The 22,311-nt window shown below is 50.9% G+C and overlaps 1 protein-coding gene across 1 annotated transcript in view; it reads right to left on the bottom strand.

Moving 5' to 3' along the window:
• Positions 1-16,368, bottom strand: part of RRP12 (ribosomal RNA processing 12 homolog) — a 34,939-nt gene extending 18,571 nt beyond the window's left edge. The window contains exons 1-14 of the mRNA XM_066355580.1: positions 16,162-16,368; positions 15,466-15,692; positions 13,064-13,147; positions 11,823-11,899; positions 11,243-11,348; positions 10,916-11,032; positions 9,627-9,765; positions 8,098-8,225; positions 6,135-6,233; positions 5,451-5,542; positions 3,718-3,829; positions 3,399-3,496; positions 1,175-1,289; positions 60-202 (exon numbers count right to left, since the gene is read on the bottom strand). Coding sequence (XP_066211677.1) covers positions 60-202; positions 1,175-1,289; positions 3,399-3,496; positions 3,718-3,829; positions 5,451-5,542; positions 6,135-6,233; positions 8,098-8,225; positions 9,627-9,765; positions 10,916-11,032; positions 11,243-11,348; positions 11,823-11,899; positions 13,064-13,147; positions 15,466-15,692; positions 16,162-16,300 — 1,676 coding nt within the window. The 5' untranslated portion in view covers positions 16,301-16,368. The remainder of the gene's footprint in view (positions 1-59; positions 203-1,174; positions 1,290-3,398; positions 3,497-3,717; positions 3,830-5,450; positions 5,543-6,134; positions 6,234-8,097; positions 8,226-9,626; positions 9,766-10,915; positions 11,033-11,242; positions 11,349-11,822; positions 11,900-13,063; positions 13,148-15,465; positions 15,693-16,161) is intronic.
• Between the last annotated feature and the right edge of the window lie 5,943 nt (positions 16,369-22,311).

The raw sequence follows: 22,311 nt of genomic DNA, 5'->3' as shown, positions 1-22,311 counted from the left end.
GAGAGCAAGCCGCCTGACCCTCTGGGGCTCCTACGGAAGCCAGCCAGGCTCACACTTACTCAGAGCCATCGATTTCCAGAGGAACAGCCTGTAACACCACCTCAGGCCCCATGCTGGCCACTGCAGCCCCCACGGCCTGGTCCAGGGCTGCCGTGTGGGGGAAGTGAGGGGAGAGGCGCAGGTCGCACAGGGACTGGAGACACTGGAGCAGAGAGACGAGAGATTATACGTCACGACATGCTCGCAGAGCAAGCACCCACGGCTGAGTCTGAGCCGTCGCCTCCAATGCGATGAGGTCTGCAGCCTGAGCCCAGGTTAAGCTCTGAGTCAGAGTTCACAAACCAATAACCAAATGTGTCACACTGGTGTGCCTGACCCCTCTCCTATGCCTCAGGATTAAAAAAAAATAAAAAATATCTATTTATTAGTAACCTGTAAAAATCAAGATATTTTACATACAAATGTAGATTTCCAGTATATCTTGAAAAATGGAAAGGTCTGGCCAAGGCAGACCTGTGTGTGACATCCAGCAGTGAGCAGGCACTGAGCCGTGGCTGCCCCTTGAGAGGGAGCAGACCCTCTGGCTCACCACAGGCCCCAGGCCCGACCAGCCTCAGTCCTCATGGACCTCCCGGAAGAGGCCGAGTCTGCCAACCTCATCTGCTGGAGCCCAGGCCGGGCCCCCAGAGGCAGCCTGCTTTCCAGCTGAAGGGCGGGCAGTGAGGAAGGCGCCAAGAGGTCGGGCCTGCTCCTCCTGATGACAGGTGGTGGCACCTGCCCTCAGGCCCCGCCCCCTCTCGAGCTTGCCCCTGATCCTTAGATGGTTTACTCCGGGCTGCAGTCACCTCTCTGAGACTAAGGCTGCTTGAAAGACTACACTTACTCATTACAGAAAACTTAGAAAATTAAAAATGAAAAGCTAACAGGTAGAGGTGAGAGACACCCTGTTGAGCAGGTGGGGGGCTCCCGCCCCTCCTCCTGCTCCTCCCACAATGGCCCAAGTCCGCTTCCTGGGGACACAGTACTGGGTAGCCGCTATGGGCACTGTCGCGGAGGGCGGATTCAAATGCAGAGATAACCGAGACCCAGGCCCCTTCCAGGAGCCCACAGTCTGAAAGCCCAAGTGCCACTTCCCTCCCTGGCCCCAGCAGCCCCCCAGCAGCCCCCAGCTCACCTTCCTCATGACAGGGTGGGCCTGCCTCCCGCACGCCTTGAAGAAGACACACAGCAGCTGCAGCACGGAGCTCCAGGCCGCGTGGAATTTGTAGGTCAGGCCCTCCTCCACTGCCCTGCCAAGGCAGCAGGCAGTCAGGGCCCAGGGAAGGCCAATGCCAAGGGGGGAACTAGCATTTATGAAGCGTCCACACTACTTTCTAGGCTAAGAGTTTAATTTGTGTAACCCTTGTACTTAAAGAAAAACACATGAGCCTGGCCAGGCAGTGGCGCAGTGGATAGAGCGTCAGACTGGGATGCCGAGGACCCAGGTTCGAGACCCCAGGGTTGCCGGTTTGAGCGCGGGCTCATCTGGTTCAAGCAAAAGCTCATCAGCTTGGACCCAGGGTCTCTGGCTCGAGCAAGGGGTTACTCCGTCTGCTGAAGGCCCGTGGTCAAGGCACATGTGGGAGAGCAATCAATGAACAACTAAGGTGTCACAATGAAAAACTGATGATTGATGCTTCTCATCTCTCTCTGTTCCTGTCTGTCTGTCCCTGTCTAGCCCTCTCTCTGACTATCTGTAAAAAAACAAAACAAAAAAAAGAAAAACAAAAAAAGAAAAACACATGAGGTAGGTTATCTGTTCAATCTTCAGATGGTGAAAATGAGACTCAGAGAGATGAAAAAACTTGCCAGGGTCACTCTGCTAGTGGCCACACTGGGCCTTAAAAGCTCACCCTCTGCCAGTATCCCGTGCTTTCTTGGCCCGACCCGACATGGGATGGCAGGGTAAGAACAGGTGATCTGGGCGGAAAGGGGAAGCTGCGTGGGGAGGGCCGCCCGGCCACCAGCCCTTCCAGCACGCGCACACCGTGGTCGGCTCCATCTCCCAAAATCTAGCGCCAATGGAGGTTTTCAGCATAAGCAGCCAACACAGGTCAATGTGGGAAAAGGGTCAGGCTAGGGTGGGGGCATCTCTATTCCTGTTTTCCTGAAACTTCATTCCAAATGTGTCCACAAGAAATAAGCCTATTTCCTTACGAGGAGTAGTACCCAAAGCACCATACCTTGGAACTGAGCACAGAGGCCCTGAGGAGACACCAAGGATCCTAGCCCCTCTCTTGGAACCACTCGGTGTGCTTGCTGCTCCAAGGCTGTCATGCGCGCTGGGAGGGTGGGGGTGTTAGTGAATGGTGCCCCTCGGAGGCATGGAGAGCAGGACGACACATGATTAAGAATGGAGTCTGCAGCCTGACCTGTGGTGGCGCAGTGGATAAAGCATCGACCTGGAAATGCTGAGGTCGCCGGTTCGAAACCCTGGGCTTGCCTGGTCAAGGCACATATGGGAGTTGATGCTTCCAGCTCCTCCCCCTTCTCTCTCTCTCTCTCCCTCTCTCTCTCCTCTCTAAAATGAATAAATAAATAAAAAAAATTAAAAAAAAAAAAAAAAAAAAAGAATGGAGTCTGCAGTCAGGCTGTCACTTACTAGCTGGGGGACCTCAGCCTGCGTATCTGTAAAATGGGGGCAGTACCTATCTCCCAGAACCCAAACCACTAGTAGTTCCTATTTATTGAGCGCCTAACTACATATGTGCCAGGTGCTATTCTGAGAACTTCACACATATTACCTCACTTATTCCTCACCTATGCCTGACTAGGAGGTGGCGCAGTGGATAAAGCATCGGACTGGGATGTGGAGGACTCAGGTTCGAGACCCCAAGGTCGCCAGCTTGAGCGCGGACTCATCTGGTTTGAGCAAAGCTCACCAGCTTGGACCCAAGGTTGCTGGCTCGAGCAAGGGGTTACTCGGTCTGCTGTAGCCCCACAGTCAAGGCACATATAAGAAAGCAATCAATGAACAACTAAGGTGTCACAACGAAAAACTAATGATTGATGCTTCTCATCTCTCTCCGTTCCTGTCTGTCTGTCCCTATCTATCCCTCTCTCTGACTCTCTCATTGTCTCTGTTAAAAAAAAATCCTCACCTTTGTTAGTCCCCTTTAACTGATGATGACCCTGAGGGATAGAGAAGCAGAGGGACTGGCCTCAGATGACTGGCAGAGTCCACACTCACGAGCACCACACTACACACTATAGCACCTGGAACGTGGCCAGTGCTCAAATCAACAGCAGCTGCTCTGGCGCTGTGCACATGGCCCAGCGTAAGTGATGAGCAACTTCTCATAAGGAACTTTCTACAAAATACACTGTATTCCTTCTAATCTCAGATGCTATGTTCCCACCTGAACATCTTGGCGACACACTGGGCAGGGCCTGAGGCTGAGGAGGTCACAGAGCCGATGTCAGCCATGTGGGGAGCGACACAATCCTTCAGGATCTCCTGCAAAAAAAGGCCACACTGTCTGGGCCCAAGGAAGCCCCCGCCACTCAGCCGTCCTCGGTGCTCGCTTCCTGAAGCTTTTAGGAAGCCTGTTCCACCCCGAGAACCACCTCCCCAGGACGCAGGGCAGGCCTCGGGCAAGCCCCAGGAGACAGGCAGCTCACAGAACCTCCCGCGCTCTGAGTCCCCCATTAAAGCTGGGTCTGGGGGCGCTGCGGTACCTGGAGGCTGTGGGTGGCAGCTGTCACCACCTGTGAGTGGGGTGAGAGGAGGCAGGTTGTCGCTGTTCCAAAAAAGCGAGGGAGGTGGCCCAGCCCCAGGTTCCGCTGCAGCCTGTCAAGACAAAATACTACTTTGAGGCCTGCTGGGCCCTGGGCCTGGGGGACCTAGTTGGCCCAGGTCCAAGACAGTCACTGATCTGGGGAGCTCTACAGGGCCCTCCTGTGGGCAATTTTAAAAAGTGCTGTCATTCAAGTAATAGCTACAGGTGGTAAAAAAACTCAAACAGGTCCTCAGGGTATAAAATAAATGTCTCCCTTACACCTTTCTCTTGACCAACCCTCACATGCACTTCCAGGGGGAAAAAAATCAAGGTTAAGCTCCTCAAGTATTCTTCCAGGTACTAATACCAAACAAGCCCCAGTTATTAATCAATTGCTAACATTTATATAACATTTATCACATGTCAAGTACTGATGTAACATGCATTAATTCATTCCCATTTTATAGATGAAGAAATTAAGGAACAGAGAAGTCAAGTGACTTGCCTAAGGCCAACCAGCTAGTGGAGGGAGGGGTCAGCATTCATATACCCTGGTAGTTTGGTTCCAGAGTGTACAAATAATCACACCATCCACGCTGTTGTGCACCTTGCTTTTTTTCAATAGATCTCAGAGGTCTGTCCACTGTGTGTTATTTCTCATGGCCGCCTAGTACTTCCCTCTTTGTGTTTAACCAGTCCCCTCCTGGGGTGCGGTTAGGTTGTCACTCGATTTTTTGCCATTACCTATGGTGCTACAACAAACACCTGGGACACACGTCCTGACCCAACTGTGAGAGTCCTTCTGTAGGAGACATGCTGAGAAGCAGGGAATGAGGCTACTCTGCCATCTTCCAGCACCTCCAGGTAAGATACGGTTTGGTGCAGGAAGGACGTGAGCCTGGTAGGCCAGGCTGTGCCCCGCCACAGCCTGACTAGCTGGCTCGCAGTGTTTCAGTTTCTGGTTTATGGGGTGGGCTAAGACCTTCCTCATGGAGTGGCTGTGATCAGCGCAGTGAAACCTGGGTGCACAGCACCCAGCATGGTGCCTGGGGGGCAGCAGGCCAATGGGAACCCGTCAGTGGAGGACAGGGACAGACACACCAGCGTGGAGTCTCCGTGGACTTAAGACACCCTCCCCTCCAGGTAAAAATGCACATCACCAATTGACACATGACCCATTTTCTTCTCAGCCTCACCCAGGAGAAATGGAATTATCAAGAGGGTACTGCTATTAATGGTCAAGCTCAATGGTGAGTGTTATGACAGAGACACAAAGGAGAAACAGTGTTCACAGGGCACCCCAGAGAAGGGGACCATTACCCCAGGGGGGTGAGCAGAGTTGCAGAAAGCGGATGATATCCTCTGAGAAGGAAACCACACGCACAGGATGACAGCCAGGAGTGACAACACCAGGATGGCATTTGGTCCCCACCCAAGGGCAGTACTCTTGGCCTGTCCTTGCAACTAGCTGGTCAATGCTCCGGGAAGGGCATCAACCCCAGCAAACACAGGCTATGCTGTCCAGCCCTGTACCTCCCAAAAAAGGAGATGGTCTGCTGCACACTTTATGCAGAACTGCCGCCACCCCCGGCAGCTGCACCCCCTCCGGCTGCCGGCTCACATCTTTCCCGCCTGCACTGCAGGGCAGGTATCTGGCCGGAGGCCCTGGGATGCCCCTCCACCTCACCTTACCTGACCAGGTTGATGTGGGCTTTCTCCATGACCTTCAGCCAGGCCAGCAGGGGTTGCAGGTCGTTCTCACTGGGCACATAGTCATACAAGGCCTAGAGAGGAGATAAGATATAAGCAGGTGTCTCAGCAGGTGTGCTCAGCAGCAGCCCAATGACAATGACCCCTTCCATCCCTAGGTACCAGGATGTTCCAGGGACAAGCCTGCACATGCAGCCCCAAAGTGACAACCCCCGTGGCACTCCCAGCTCCACGACGCCCTTCTAGTTCTGCTCTAGCAGAAAAAGCCCTAGGAGCAGGCGAGCATAACAGGTCACACAGCCCATGGCGAACCTGACAAAAACCAGAGTCCTTCTCTGGAAAAATGCACATGAACGCACATTTGACAAACAATTTTGGGGAGTTTCTGTACCCTTCCCCAAATCCATCCACAGATCCCTAAGACTGAGAACCCCTGCTCAAAATACCAGGAGACCACGCTGAAATCGTTTATTAAGTTAACTACGACTAAGTTGGTGGCCAGTCTCCCGGCTGTCTGTCTACCAGCCTCCTGCAATGGGGCAGCCCAGCCCAGCCCAGCCCAGCCAGCCCCACCCTGCAGGCCAAGTAACAGGACCACTCCACCCCACCCCAAGATAGCCACGCCCCTCTGCAGTCGGGCCACGCCCCTCTGCAGTCCGGCCTCACCGTGATGATCTGGGCATTGAGCTCCGCAGGCAGGGTACCAGGACCAGGTTTGGCATGGAAGAGGCTGTGAAAGGCCTGCATGGCACAGGCTGTCACCAGCTGGAGAGTACACACAGGCTTAGTGGGCAACCTGCAAAGCCCTGGGCTCCTCAACCTCCTACTCCAGCCAGTGAGCTGGGTGGCAGACCCAGGCCCCTGAACCTCACACATGCCCCCCACAGCCGGATACTCAGAGCACTGTCACTTTAGCAAATCTTGGCAGCCAGTAAAAAGTCTTAAATGATTTAAACAAAGATAATAGAGAAATATGAACAAAATATTTTTAACATTAAGGACTAAAAGAGAAAAGAGCAGGCTATAAATAGTTTGCATTCTATAATTATAGCTGTGCTTCATGCTTTTGTGTATGTTAGTTTATACAGAGAAAATATCTGAAAGGATGCATAGCAAGTTGCTGGTACTGTTTATCTTAGGAAATGACGTTTAGAGGGAAACAAAGCCTTGTATTTTTCACTTTATACACTTCTGAATGGTTCTTCTTTTATAAATAATGACTATGCTATTTTAATAATAAATACTTTAAAATATGTCTGAAGAGTCTGACCTGTGGTGGTGCAGTGGCTAAAACCTCAACCTGGGATGCTGAGGTCACCGCTCGAAACTGCAGGCTTGAGAAGCAACTACTGCTACGACCTGATGCTTTCCGTACCTCCTCCCACCTTTCTCTATCATCTCTCTAAATTCAATAAATCTTTTTAAAAAAATGTGTCTCTGCCCTGGCCGGTTAGCTCAGTTGGTTAGAGCATCATCTGGAAGCACAGAGGTTGCCAGTTCAATCTCCAGTCAAGGCACATACAGGAGCAGATCAATGTTCCTCTCTCTCTCTCTATATATATATCTCCCTTTCTAGAAAACAAAACAAACAAAAAAAAATGTGTCTGAACAAACACTACAAGAGAATATATAAAGATGAACAGAATTGTGCTACGATGATGGAAATGTAGGGGATTGTTAACATGTATCTTTCTTTTTTTTTTTTTTTTTTTTTGTATTTTTCTGAAGCTGGAAACAGGGAGAGACAGTCAGACAGACTCCTGCATGCACCCAACCGGGATCCACCCGGCACGCCCACCAGGGGGCGATGCTCAGCCCCTCCGGGGCATCGCTCTGTTGCGACCAGAGCCACTCCAGCGCCTGGGGCAGAGGCCAAGGAGCCATCCCCAGTGCCCGGGCCATCTTTGCTCCAATGGAGCCTCGCTGCGGGAGGGGAAGAGAGAGACAGAGAGGAAGGAGGGGGGAGGGGTGGAGAAGCAGATGGGCACTTCTCCTGTGTGCCCTGGCCGGGAATCGAACCTGGGACTCCTGCACGCCAGGCCAACGCTCTACCACTGAGCCAACCGGCTAGGGCCTCTTTCTTTCTTTTTTTAAAAAATTTATTTATTTATTCATTTTATAGAAAGACAGAGAGAGAAGAGGGGAAGAGCAGGAAGCATCAACTCCCATATGTGCCCTGACCGGGCAAGCCCAGGGTTTTGAACCAGTGACCTCAGTGTTCCAGGTCGATGCTTGATCCACTGCGTTACCACAGGTTAGGCATCATGTATCTTTCAAGTCACCCTAAAAATGTCGGTGAGTTAGAAGAAGAGAAATAACTGACTGGCTAGAGGAGAGCTGAGACAGGGAGGGGACTGGAGTTACCAGCCCCACAGGGCGCCACCCTCACTCTGCCCTCCTTGGAGGCCAGCTCCCAGCTGGACCAGGACGCAGAAGACCAGAAGACGGCCCAGCCTGTCCGACCAGGGATGAAATGGCGCCCTCAGTTGTAGCTAAGAGCAGGATCAGGCAGGAAGACATTCAGGCGCGGCTTCTGGCCTGACCAGGGAGTTCCACGGGCCTGGGGTCTACAGCTATGCCCCCACCGCCCTCGGCGTGCCCTGCCTGCTGGCTCTCAGCCTGAGCTCACCACATGGCTCAAGGTCATGACCCTGAGGAGAGTCTCACTGCAGCTCTTCACCAGGCCTTCCGGGAAGCAGGGGAGCAGGTCCTTCAGCAGTGTCAGCATGTGCAGCGTGGTGGTGGCGTCCTTGGAGCCTGGCCGACAACGGGGAGCCGAGGCTCTAGCCCACTCCCCGCAGCAGGCCCTGTCCTCCCCACCAGCCCCGGCCCACTCTCAGCACGTCTCCCACCTCCACACTTCTCCCCGTCCTCCCCCACCAGCCCCGCCCCGCCCTCAGCACGTCTCCCACCTCCACACTTCTCCCCGTCCTCCCCCACCAGCCCCGCCCTCAGCACGTCTCCCACCTCCACACTTCTCCCCGTCCTCCCCCACCAGCCCCGCCCCGCCCTCAGCACGTCTCCCACCTCCACACTTCTCCCCGTCCTCCCCCACCAGCCCCACCCCGCCCTCAGCACGTCTCCCACCTCCACACTTCTCCCCGTCCTCCCCCACCAGCCCCGGCCTGCCCTCAGCACGTCTCCCACCTCCACACTTCTCCCCGTCCTCCCCCACCAGCCCCGCCCTCAGCACGTCTCCCACCTCCACACTTCTCCCCGTCCTCCCCCACCAGCCCCGCCCCGCCCTCAGCACGTCTCCCACCTCCACACTTCTCCCCGTCCTCCCCCACCAGCCCCACCCCGCCCTCAGCACGTCTCCCACCTCCACACTTCTCCCCGTCCTCCCCCACCAGCCCCGCCCCGCCCTCAGCACGTCTCCCACCTCCACACTTCTCCCCGTCCTCCCCCACCAGCCCCGCCCCGCCCTCAGCACGTCTCCCACCTCCACACTTCTCCCCGTCCTCCCCCACCAGCCCCGCCCCGCCCTCAGCACGTCTCCCACCTCCACACTTCTCCCCGTCCTCCCCCACCAGCCCCACCCCGCCCTCAGCACGTCTCCCACCTCCACACTTCTCCCCGTCCTCCCCCACCAGCCCCGCCCCGCCCTCAGCACGTCTCCCACCTCCACACTTCTCCCCGTCCTCCCCCACCAGCCCCGCCCTCAGCACGTCTCCCACCTCCACACTTCTCCCCGTCCTCCCCCACCAGCCCCGCCCTCAGTACGTCTCCCACCTCCACACTTCTCCCCGTCCTCCCCCACCAGCCCCAGCCCCGCCCTCAGTACGTCTCCCACCTCCACACTTCTCCCCGTCCTCCCCCACCAGCCCCGCCCCGCCCTCAGTACGTCTCCCACCTCCACACTTCTCCCCGTCCTCCCCCACCAGCCCCGGCCCGCCCTCAGCACGTCTCCCACCTCCACACTTCTCCCCGTCCTCCCCCACCATCCCCGCCCCGCCCTCAGCACGTCTCCCACCTCCACACTTCTCCCTGTCCTCCCCCACCAGCCCCGCCCTCAGTACGTCTCCCACCTCCACACTTCTCCCCGTCCTCCCCCACCAGCCCCGCCCCGCCCCGCCCTCAGTACGTCTCCCACCTCCACACTTCTCCCCGTCCTCCCCCACCAGCCCCGGCCCGCCCCGCCCTCAGTACGTCTCCCACCTCCACACTTCTCAATCTCCTGGATGCAGAACTTGGCGGTGGAAACAGCAGCAGGGTGATGGGCAGGAGCCTTCTCGCCAAACATAAATTCACTGCCCTTGATGACCGAGCACACTCCATGCTGGGCAGCCTTCCGGATCTGAGGGGTAAAGACAGGTGTCAGGGCTGGGTCAGCATTCCACCAGCAGCTTGGGTGATCGGCACAACCGTCTTCCAACAAGTCATGATGATGTGTCTCCCACATGGCAGATGGTACACCTTGAGCTTCAAGTATAGATGCCCAAGCTGTGAAGTGAGACAAACCCTGGCTCTCATTCCTGCTGTCCGCCTAACTCACCAAACAGCCCTAAGCAAGCCAGACGATTTAATCTCTGAGCTTCCGCGCCCTCATCTTCACAACACTCATTCAATCATCAGCAACGCTGAGCGTCAACCAAGCCAGCACTGTTCTTGGTGTATGGGGACGACGCGCTAACCTGATGAGCTACCCTGCCAGGGCTTGGCACGGTTCCTAGTGCTGGCAGTGTGGCCATGAACAGAGTAAACGACCCGTGTCCGACTTGGGAGGCAGAAAAACAAACACTATACACCAGAATGTAAAAGTACATCCCAAACAATAAAGCAGGGCTGCTGCTTTTCACCCAACAGTCAGAAAAGTGTCACTGCAAAGAAAGTGAGGGAAAGACCATGGGAATACCCAGGGAAACAGCCACCTGGGACAACAGTGCTCAGCACAGTGAGCAGTTACCAGGACTGTCATTACTATTACATACTCCCTGCCCTAAATTTCAGGAGGAAATTATGGCCAACTCCCACTAACCAAGCACCTGCCATAAGCAGGAACTGTGTCCGGCCTGTGAGTACCTGGAGTCTCCCACACCCTCACAGCGTGATTGATATCATTATCCCTCTTTTACAGCTGGGAAACTGAGGCTCAGAGATTAAGTTACTCACCCAAAGTTGCAGCACAAGCTGTGAGTCCAGTATCCAACTCAGGTCTGTGTGACTCCAAAGGCCCCCTCTGGCCTCTCCCAACCCTCCTGTCACTGTAACTAATACGTCACCAGCCAGTGAGGCGGTAGAGACTCAGAAGGGCCTGACAGTGAACATGCCTCCTATAGAAGGGCTGCCCCTCACACAGATGGGAACTCAGAGGCAGGAGACAGAACTTGGGGACAAGAGCCCAGGACTCCAAGCAAGCTCGGCATCAATTCAAACCCGCCAGCCCAGCCCCAGCCTGCCTCCGGGAGTGGCTGGTCCATTCCATATTCTGGGCCCAGTAGCCTCACCTTGGGCTTGGCGTGCACCGTGAAGCTCAGCAGCCCGTGGTACACCTGAAGGGTCACGGGGTAGCCCCAGGCCTGCAGGTCCTGCTTCCGCAGAAGGGTGGCCAGGCAGGAGAGGACCTTAGAGAAGAGTCGGAGTCTCTCAGCTCCACCCTCTTCAGCCAGGTGGGGAGAAAGCCCAGTTTCTCATTGATTCCAAGAAAATCCCAAAGGGATCCATCTGAGGGTCCAGAGAGTGCCCACAGCCCTCCCAGGGAGAATCCCAGCTTTAGCCAAATCAGACAGACTATAGAATACACCCAGGGGAGAAACTGAGAACCAACTACCAACCCATCGGAGGGCAGAGGTGGAGCCGCTGCTGGCCTGGCCGGACATGATATCCATGAAGGCTTTGGAGGTATCGGAGAACTTCTTAATGAGCACAGGGCTGGGTACACTGCAGGAAGAGAACTGCGGAAGTCAGAACCCCAGAGGGGCTGCTGGGGGCAGCCCCTGCCCTGGTCTGATGGAGGGAGCTGGACAGCTTGCTTGTTGTTCAGCAAATGAGCTCGCCCTTCCGACAGCTGATATAGTGAGCTCTCCATGGTGCGTGAGCTCCCTGCCTCCCTCGCCTTCTCCACTACCCATTCTCTGTATTACCCACCAGATGGGCCCTTATAAATCCCTGCCAATCCTCTCTCCACCTTCTCCCTGGCTGCAGGTCCCCAGAGACCTGCACCAACACCCCCAATCCCTCCTGCCCCACTGACTGCACCTGGGCTGCCCAGGCCCCAGCACTCACACAAAGCCACCCTGATACTCCAGTATCTTTTCATCCTTTTTAACAATTCCCTGATCCTGTTCCTCCTGCCCACACTCCCTTCTCCTCCCCACAAAGAGCCCCGGAGTTCAGACAGAAGCCAGGACTCACCGCTTCAGGACGAGGTTCAGCAGGTAAGCCACGGCAGCCAGAGACTCCGAGGACTCCACTGCTTCCATCGTCGTCATCTGTGAGCCAGATCATGGGGTGTGAGCAGGAAAGGTGCCGTGCCGGGCAAACTGGGTGCTGGGGGCACCATGTGTCCAGCAGAAAGGTTATAACCAAGAAGGTGTCGAAGGTTCAAATCCCAGCATTGCCACTGTTTGTCTCTGGGCTAGCAATTCACCCTTTCTGTGACTTTCTGGCCTTGGGACAGTAGTTTGCTAACCTCATTCTAGAGGAGTGATTCTCAAACTTTTACACCCTTAAAAATTATTAAGGATTCCCCAAAGAGGTTTTGTTTATGTAGGTTATATCTACTGATATTTACCATAACAAAATTAAAACTGAGGAATTTTTAAAACACAAGAATATGCAAGGACAATTCCATTAGCTGTCAAAACAATGTCATCAGACATCACATACACTTCTGGAAAACTCACGGTCCACTCATGAGAGAGTAGGGTGAAAGAGATAATGATGTTCTAGTATTATTATGGAAATAACTTTGACTCAGCCAACTCCCCAAAAGGGTGTTAGGGACTCCCAAATGACACTTTGAAAAGCATTTTTTTATTGAGGATCCCCCTAGGCCAGGGGTCCCCAAACTACGGCCCAAGGGCCACATGCGGCCCCCTGAGGCCATTTATCTGGCCCCCGCCGCACTTCCAGAAGGAGCACCTCTTTCATTGGTGGTCAGTGAGAGGAGCACATTGACCATCTCATTAGCCAAAAGCAGGCCCATAGTTCCCATTGAAATACTGGTCAGTTTGTTGATTTAAATTTACTTTTCTTTATTGTAAATATTGTATTTGTTCCCGTTTTGTTTTTTTACTTTAAAATAAGATATGTGCAGTGTGCATAGGGATTTGTTCATAGTTTTTTTTATAGTCTGGCCCTCCAACGGTCTGAGGGACAGTGAACTGGCCCCCTGTGTAAAAAGTTTGGGGACCCCTGCCCTAGGCCTTATTCAGCTTCATAGATTAAGGAGATAAAACCCAAAGTAGTGGGTTTTTGTTTTACATGAATAATGCAGCAAGCCTTACCAAGTCATTGGAGAAGGACTGAAGTATGATACTTTCACTTGTTCAAGGTTGTCCTTTGTTTCCTATAAGTCAGGGGTGCCGGCCTTCTCACTATAGCCTGAATGACCTACTGCTCCGAACACCCACCCCCAAGTCACACCCCCTCACCAGTGCTGCAAAGTACTCAGTCTCCGTCTCCTTCCCTCCTTGGGAGCGAATCACTTCTGTGACAGCAGCCAGGACAGCACAGATCTGCATATGGAAGAGAAGACACTGATGACATTTATTTTAGATCCAGCCCCACCCAACAGTAGCTTCTTTTCCTCCTTCCTCGACAAAATGAGCAGCACTCAGAGCCAGGGGTACACACCACAGGGCCGAGCACATAGGAAGCTCAAAACATGTTTGCCAAACTTCCACCGTCAGGATGCTATCTCTTACAGAAATATCTGCACAAATGTGCAAGCATTTATGTACGAATATGTTCATCTCATCAACAAACTGGAACAACCAGGCAGCCACCACTAGGGAATTAATATTATACTGTTATTATTTAATAAAGAATGATAGACTCAAATATTATGTAACTATTTGAAATAATAACGAACAGCAATGTACATTAATAGAGAAATACTGATCGCCTGGCCAGGCAGTGGCGCAGTGGATGGAGCATTGGACTGGGATGTGGAGGACCCGGGTTCAAGACCCCGAGGTCGCCCGCTTGAGCACGGGCTCATCTGGTTTGAGCAAGGCTCGCCAGCTTGAGCCCAAGGTCACTGGCTCAAGCAAGGGGTCACTCGGTCTGCTGAAGGCCTGCAGTCAAGGCACATATAAAAAGCAATCAATGAACAACTAAGGTGTCGCAACGAAAAAAACTAATGATTGATGCTTCTCATCTCTCTCAGTTCCTGTCTGGCTGTCCCTGTCTATCCCTCTCTCTGACTCTCTGTCTCTGTAAAAAAAAAAAAAAAGAAAAAATTTTAGAACAACTTCGGTATATGTATCTACTTTTGCAACTGTAAGTTTTATGAATTCTAAATACAAATCAAGTATTTCCAACAAAGATATAGCATACAAATAGAGATGTTAAAGGTAAATACACAACACACTAGATTTTGAAGACTCAGTATGATAAAAGGAATGTAAAACATCTTATTATTTTTTACATTGATTATATACTAGATAAAATGAAATATATTATTAAGGTTAATTTTGCCTGACCAGGTGGTGGCTCAGGGGATAGAGCATCAGACTGGGATGCAGAGGACCCAGGTTCAAAACGCCGAGGTGGCCGGCTTGAGCATGGGCTCACAGACATGACCCCATGGTCACTGGCCTGAGCAAGGGGTCACTCGTTCCGCTGTAGCCCGCTGCCCCCCACCCATCACAGCACATATGAGAAAGCAATCAAAGAATAACTAAGGAATCGCCAGGAAGAATTGATGCTTCTCATCTCTCTCCCTTCCTGTCTGTTCCTATCTGTCCCTCTCTCTGTCTCGGTCTCTGTCACACACACATACACACAAAGATTAATTTCACCTGCTTTTAACTTTTTTTTTAACATGGCCACTAGAAGATCTTTTTTATTTTTTTAAAGTTCAGTGAGAGGAGGGGAGGCAGAGAGACTCCTGCATGTGACCCCACCAGGATCCAGCCAGCAAGCTCACTGGGGCGGATGCTCTGCCCATCTGAAGCCATTGCTCTGTTGAAACCGGAGCCATTTCTTAGCGCCAGAGGCGGAGGCCATGGAACCATCCTCAGCACCAGAGGCCAACTCGCTCCAGCCAATCGAACCATGGCTGCGGCAGGGGAAGAAAGAGAAAGAGAGAGATAGAGATAGAGAGAGAGAGAGAGAGAGAGAGAGAGAGAAGGAGGAGAGGGTAGAGAGGGAGGAGAAGCAGATGGTTGCTTCTCCTGTGTGCCGTGACCGGGAATTGAACCTGGGCCCTCCACAAGCTGGGCTGATGTTCTATCCCTGAGCCAACTGGCCAGGGCCAAGAAGAATTTAAAATATTTATAATTTGCATTACATTTCGATTGGATGGAGGTCTAGGTAGATATATAATGACCAATTAACAGTAGCTACCATGAAGAAGTTGGTAGAACAACTTTCATGTTTCATTCCCCTCACATCGCTTTGGTACTATTTGTGATTTTGACATTTTTCATTTAAAAATGAAAAAGTATAAGTACATATAATTTACAAAATAAACTAAGAAAGTTAATTTATACATAAAACACTTTCCAACCCCTTACTCGGCATGACTTTACTCGACAAATATTTCTTGAAAATATTCTATGTAAAAAGTCCTGTGTTTGGTACAGTAGAAGAGAAAAATGTTTAGAAAATATTTCTATCATGAAGGACTTTAACTTGAGCAGGGAGATGCTGTTAGAAAAAGCAGAAAGTGAAACCTGTCCTAGGAGAAGAAATAAGTAGGGGACTCAACAGTTAGGAGAGGTGACACGTCACTAAGAAATGCCAGCTGCTGTCACGAAACAGCAAGAAAATATAAAGCATGAGTTGCTCCCCTCTTCACTATCCCATGCCCTCCGACACTCCCCGCTACCTCCTTGTGGGCAGCCGAGCTGGACTCCCAGAAGCGCTGCACTTTGCTGAAGGTGACATTACTGCAGTCGGAGAGGCCGCTTAGGAAGGTGGCGGAGGACTTCTCCGTGAGAGCCGACACATCTTCTTCCAGAGTCACCTCCGGAGCTTCGCTTTTGCCCAGGCGCAGGGACCCTGACTGCAGCTCATTATGCAACTTCAGCGCATCAACTGTCAGGTCGCTCTTTCCTGAAATCCAGAGGCACAAGGTAGGAACCCCCCCCCCCCCACACCTCTACCCTTTCGGCCAAGAGAAAAAGAATCACCTCTACAAAACGAACCGGTGGACCCAGAAAGGGAACCCATCAGGTAAAAGTTTCTGCTCCCGGTCTGATACCATAAGCACCGGTAGGAACCGGCTGGTAGCTACACTCAAAAGGCATGGAAAATAAATGAAGGTGAAAGCGCTTTGAAAAAAGCTACCAGGTTAATTTTAGCCATGAGTCCCAACTCTGATAGTCGCAGACAAGTCATTTCCCTACTATGGATTGTTTCCGCACATGTTAAATGGGGAGGGTGGACCTTTACAGCAGGCTCCAGATCCGGCAGTCTAAGAGATGGAAGGTCCAATGCCTGGGCCAAAGAGGCCCAGATCCACCCAAACCCTGGCCCGCTCAGAACCCTGTAGCCGGCCGTACCCGGGTCTGGATCCCACTACCTGAGGGCCGGCTGAAGAAGCGGCTGCGGGCGGCCTGGCGGTGGCGGCAGATGGCGGGGTTGCTGTCACTGCTATGGCCTTTCTTCCAGCGTTTCAACTTGGCGGAGACACCGGAGCGCAGTTTTCCCGAGCGACCCATGTCGATTAAACTTAAAGAAGCGGCTCCCAGACACACAGAAACACGCGCAGGACCCACGTGGGTTTGCAGCTCACTTCACTTCCTGTTCCTCAGGCGCCACTTCCGGTTCTGTGTCTGTTACCATGGCAAAAACAGTCAACATCCTGTTTTATGTTTCCTCCAGGCGCAAGATTCCTGAGCCAGTTCTGGAAATCCGTCGCTTGGAAAGTTGTGTTCCTCGTGAGTGCCTCAGCTCATATTCCAGGGCCAAGGTTCTTGGTCACAGTAGTGAGCGGTATAAAACTGGAATTCCTAGAACATCACCCCGTCACTCCAGGTAGCGGGTTCCATCCCGGGTCAGAGCAGGTACAAGAATCAGCCAATGAATGCATAAATAAGTGGAACAAACAATCAATGCTTTTTTCTCTCTCTTTCTGTCCCTTAAAACCCTGGTAATGTTATACTATATCTGATTTAATAAGTAAATCAGAAAAAGCTAAGAACTGTTGTATATGATTTCACACATAGGTGGGAAATAAAACGGACTCATAAACAGATAAAAATGAAGTGTTACGAGGGGGAGGGGAGTAAAGAGGCAAATATATGGTGACGGAAAATGATTTGACTTTGGGTGATGGGCATATCACACAATCAACAGTTCAAATGCTATAGAAATGTTTATCTGAAACCTATGTGCTCTTATTAATTAATGTCACTCCGTTAAATTTAATATCTTTTTTTTTTTTTACAGGGACAGAGAGTCAAAGAGAGGGATAGATAGGGACAGACAGGAACAGAGAGAGATGAGAAGCATCAATCATCAGTTTTTCGTTGCAACACCTTAGTTCATTGATTGCTTTCTCATATGTGCCTTGACGAGGGGGGGGGGCTACAGCAGACCAAATGACCCCTTGCTTGAGCCAGCAACCTTGGGTCCAAGCTGGTGAGCTTTTTGCTCAAACCAGATGAGCCCACGCTCAAGCTGGCAACCTCAGGGTCTCGAACCTGGGTCCTCCACATCCCAGTCTGACTCTCTATCCACTGCGCCACCGCCTGGTCAGGCTAAATTTAATTTCTAAAAATAAAAACCCTGGAATTCCATTGCAGGTTAAAAAAACAAACCTATGTTTTTATACATATATAATCATTTTTTTAATTTAATTTTTTTCCCCCAAAATTAGAACCGGGGAGGCAGTCAGACAGACTCCTGCATGCACCCAACCTGGATCCATCTGGCATGCCCACCAGGGGGGATGCTCTGTCCATCTAGGGCCGTGATGGCTAACCTTTTTACAAAAACTACCCACTTTTGCAGTGCTGGTCAACCTGGTCCCTCCCACCCACTAGTAGGTGTTCCAGCTTTCATGGTGGGCAGTAGCGGAGCAACCAAAGTATAAATAAAAAGAAAAAAAAAAGATAGATTTAACTATAGTAAGTTGTTTTACAAAGATTTATTCTGCCAAATTTAGCTAAAATCCAACATAAAGTATTTGGTAAGTAATTATTATTATATGCTTTAACTTGCTGCAACTCTGCTTTATAAATTTTATAAAGTAAAGTTACTTCCCTACTTTATAAATCACCTTACTGTGGAACTGGTGGGCGGTTAGAAAATTTTACTACTAACAGAGATATAAAAGTGGGCAGTAGGTATAAAAAGGTTGACTACCCCTGCACTAAAGCTTGATCCTGGTGTGTTTTGACTGGTTAGGCTTTAAACATTTGTTTTACGATTTTTCCTTTTTAGCTCTCATTAGTAAGACATTTCGAAAGTCAATCTTCTAAATCAGTGATTTAGTGGGGGGCAGCGGGCTACAGAAGAATGAGTGACCGCAAGGATTTTTAAAACACACAATACTTGGCCTGACCTGTGGTGGCGCAGTGGATAAAGCGTCGACCTAGAAATGCTGAGGTCGCCGGTTCAAAACCCTGGGCTTGCCTGGTCAAGGCACATATGGGAGTTGATGCTTCCAGCTCCTCCCCCCTGTCTCTCTCTGTCTCTCTCTCTCCCCCCTCCTCTCTAAAATGAATAAATAAAATAAAAATTAAAAAAAAATTAAGGCCCTGGCCAGTTGGCTCAGTGGTAGAGCGTCGGCCTGGCGTGCAGAAGTCCTGGGTTCGATTCCCGGCCAGGGCACACAGGAGAAGCGCCCATCTGCTTCTCCACCCCTCCCCCTCTCCTCCCTCTCTGTCTCTCTCTTCCCCTCCCACAGCCGAGGCTCCATTGGAGCAAAAGATGGCCCGGGCACTGGGGATGGCTCCTTGGCCTCTGCCCCAGGCGCTAGAGTGGCTCTGGTTGCAACAGAGCGACACCCCGGGGGGGAGGGGGGCAGATCGTCACCCCCTGGTGGGCGTGCCGGGTAGATCCCGGTCGGGCGCATGCAGGAGTCTGTCTGACTGTCTCTCCCCGTTTCCAGCTTCAGAAAAATAAAATAAATAAATAAATAAATACACGCAATACTTGACTAGTCAGGGGCACTGACCTCTTTTCCTTTTTGTCAAATAAAAAAAAAATGACAACGGCCAACACAATAGCCATCTCATGTGAATGAATAAAAATTATACCTATTTTTTGTAAGGTAGGCAAGAAATGGATTTTTGGTGTGCTGCAGAATGGGTTTGGTGCTTTATAAAAGAGAGTCCAGAAAAATCCCTCACCCTTTCACCATGTGAAGACACGGTGAAAAGGCACCAGCTGTGAACTAGGAAATGAGCCCTTACCTGCCAGCACCCTGATCTCAGACATCCAGTCGCCAGAACTGTAAGAAATAAATTTCTATTGTTTATAAACTACAAAAATGTCAAAACTGAACTGTCCTACTTTGGGCACATCCTGAGAAGGCAGGGTTCTTTGGAAAAGATAATACTGAGAAAAATAGAAGGCAGCAGGAAAAAAGGAGGACCAAATATGAGATGGATTGACTATATATTGTAAAAGAAGCCATAGGCATAAGTCTACAGAAGCTGAGCAGGGCGGCTGAGGACAGGACATTGTGGACATCACTCATTCATAGGGTCACCAGGAGTCAGAGTCAGAGCTAACTCAATAGCATGTAACACACACATAAGCTGCTGAACCTGCAGTGTTTTGTTGTAGCAGTTTGGATAGACCGAGATACCCATTTTTTTTTTTTTTTTTTGTATTTTTCTGAAGCTGGAAACGGGGAGAGACAGACAGACTCCCGCATGCGCCCGACCGGGATCCACCCGGCACGCCCACCAGGGGTGATGCTCTGCCCACCAGGGGGCAATGTTCTGCCCCTCCCGGGCGTTGCTCTGCCGCGACCAGAGCCACTCTAGCGCCTGGGGCAGAGGCCAAGGAGCCATCCCCAGCGCCCGGGCCATCTTTGCTCCAATGGAGCCCTGGCTGCGGGAGGGGAAGAGAGAGACAGAGAGGAAGGGGGGGGGTGGAGAAGCAAATGGGCACCTCTTCTATGTGCCCTGGCCGGGAATCGAACCCGGGTCCCCCGCACGCCAGGCCGACGCTCTACCGCTGAGCCAACCGGCCAGGGCCTGTTCTTAAGTACTGTATACTGCAACAACGTAACCTGTGGTGTTTTGTTGTATCGGTTTGGACAGACCAAGATACCCATTGTTTGTAAGTACTGTATACTGCAACAGCGTTCTCACAACTGGTCGCAGCTGATCCCTGGGGAGCTTGTGAAGAACAGACTCCTAGCACCCTCTCCACAATACAAACTCCACAGGGATAGGAATTTTCTTTGTCACTTTCATTCTCAGCACCTGGAAAAGTGCCTGGCACTGGTAGGCACTCAACAAATTACTGTTGAATGAATAAATGAGTGTGTTGTGGAGAAAAGAAGGACTAAAATAAGGGCACAAATTATAAAAATTCAAGAATAAATATAAATACCAATGACTGTAATTAGTCTTTATTTAGCCAAACTGAGATAGCCTTTCACTTCACAGAAACTGAAAGCTCAAAACATATATTTCTGAGGAACTTAAAGAGGTACCAAAAAATTAGTTTTGGTCCAAGAACCAAGAAGCTGTGAATGGTGAGTAAAGGAGTAAAGTTTACAAAACTATAATATTGAATTTCATCTAAGTAGAATCATTGGTGCTGGAAGCAGGCACATAAGGGGTCATCACAGGTGACATGCTGGCCAATACTTTCACTGTTCCGCAGTAAAATAAATACAATATAACAATGCTGTTCAGACCCTGGCCAGATAGCTCAATTAGAGCATCATCCTGAAGCACAGAGGTTGCTGGTTTGATCCCCGGTCAGGGCATATACAGGAACAGATCTATGTTCCTGTTCCTGTCTCTTACTCTCTCCCTTCCTCCCTCTCTCTCTTTCAAAAAAAAAACAAAACAAAACAAACCAACTCATTAAATTAAACATTAAAAAAAAAAGTGAAGCGACCATCTGCTTCTCCTCCATTCCTCTCTCCTTTCCCTCTTCCCCTCCCTCAGCCAGTGGTTCAATTGGTTTAAGTGTTGGCCCTGGACCCTGAGGATAGCTTGATTGAGCTAGGTTGATTTGAGCATCCACCCCAGACAGGGGTCCATAGGGGGATTGCTGGTTGGATCCCAGTCAGGGTACATGGGGGAGTCTGTCTCTGTCTCCCTCCTCAAAGAAAAAAATGCTGGTGTTCAAATGCCCTTTTCTCTATAAAGCAATAGTGAGAATAAGGGGCAGGGTTGTTGTTTTTTTTCAAACACTATTATTTGCCAAAATAAAAAATTGACAACCTTTTGTCAGGCTTTTTTTAGTTTTAGATTTTTTTTTTTCTGAAGCTGGAAAAGGGGAGAGACAGTCAGACAGACTCCCGCATGCGCCCGACCGGGATCCACCCGGCAAGCCCACCAGGGGTGACACTCTGCCCACCAGGGGGCGATGCTCTGCCCCTCCGGGGCGTCGCTCTGTCGCGACCAGAGCCACTCTAGCGCCTGGGGCAGAGGCCAAGGAGCCATCCCCAGCGCCCGGGCCATCTTTGCTCCAATGGAGCCTCGGCTGCAGGAAGGGAAGAGAGAGACAGAGAGGAAGGAGAGGGGAAGGGGTGGAGAAGCAGATGGGCGCTTCTCCTGTGTGCCCTGGCTGGGAATTGAACCCGGGACTTCTGCACGCCAGGCCGATGCTCTACCACTGAGCCAACTGGCCAGGGCCAGATTTTTTATTCATTTTTAGAGAGAGAGGAGAGGGAGATAGAATGGCAGGAGGAGCAGGAAGCATCAACTCCCATATGTGCCTTGACCAGGCAAGCCCAGGGTTTCGAACTGGCGACCTCAGCATTCCAGGTCGACACTTTATCCACTGCGCCACCACAGGTCAGGCCTCATGTCAGGTTTTTTAAACAAGTTTACTTATGTGTGAAATCTCAAAATATCTGTAAAACCAACTATTCATTTGACTATCTGCACCAAGTGTTCATTTTTCCAAGTCCAGGAAGGTGCAGTGATTTTTACAAGTTCCCACAGCTGGGTAGCTTATTCACTGAGACACAGAAAGTGTTAACCATAAAGGAAAAGAATGGTAAACTGGATTATATTAAATGTAAAAAATTCTGCTCATGAGCCTGACCAGTGGTACAGTGAATAGCGTGTCGACCTGGGATGCTGAGGCCCCAGGTTTGAAACCCCAAGGTGGCCGGCTTGAGTGTGGGCTCATCTGCCTTGAGCACACAGTTGCCAGCTTAAACTCAAAGCTTGCAGGCTTTAAAAAAAAAAAAAAGAGTCGCTGGCTTGAGCAAAGGGTCACTGGTTTGGTCTGAGCCCCTGTGTCAAGGCAAGTATGAGAGGCAATCAATAAACAACTAAAGTGTTGCAACTAAGAGTTGATGCTTCTCATCTCTCTCCCTTCCTATCTGTCTCTCTCTCTCTCTCTGCTAAAACAAAGAAAAAAGAAGAAAAAATTGTGCTCATGAAAAGACACCACAAAGAACATTAAAAGAAGAGCCAAAGAGTGGGAGAAGATATTTGCAATACATATAACTAACAAAGTACATCAGACTGTGTATATAAAACTACAAATCAATAAGAATATGGTTGACGATCCAATAAAAAGA

The sequence above is a fragment of the Saccopteryx leptura genome, chromosome 13, assembly GCF_036850995.1.
Source record: "Saccopteryx leptura isolate mSacLep1 chromosome 13, mSacLep1_pri_phased_curated, whole genome shotgun sequence".
NCBI lineage: Eukaryota > Metazoa > Chordata > Mammalia > Chiroptera > Emballonuridae > Saccopteryx > Saccopteryx leptura.
This window is presented reverse-complemented; position numbering and strand designations above follow the sequence as displayed.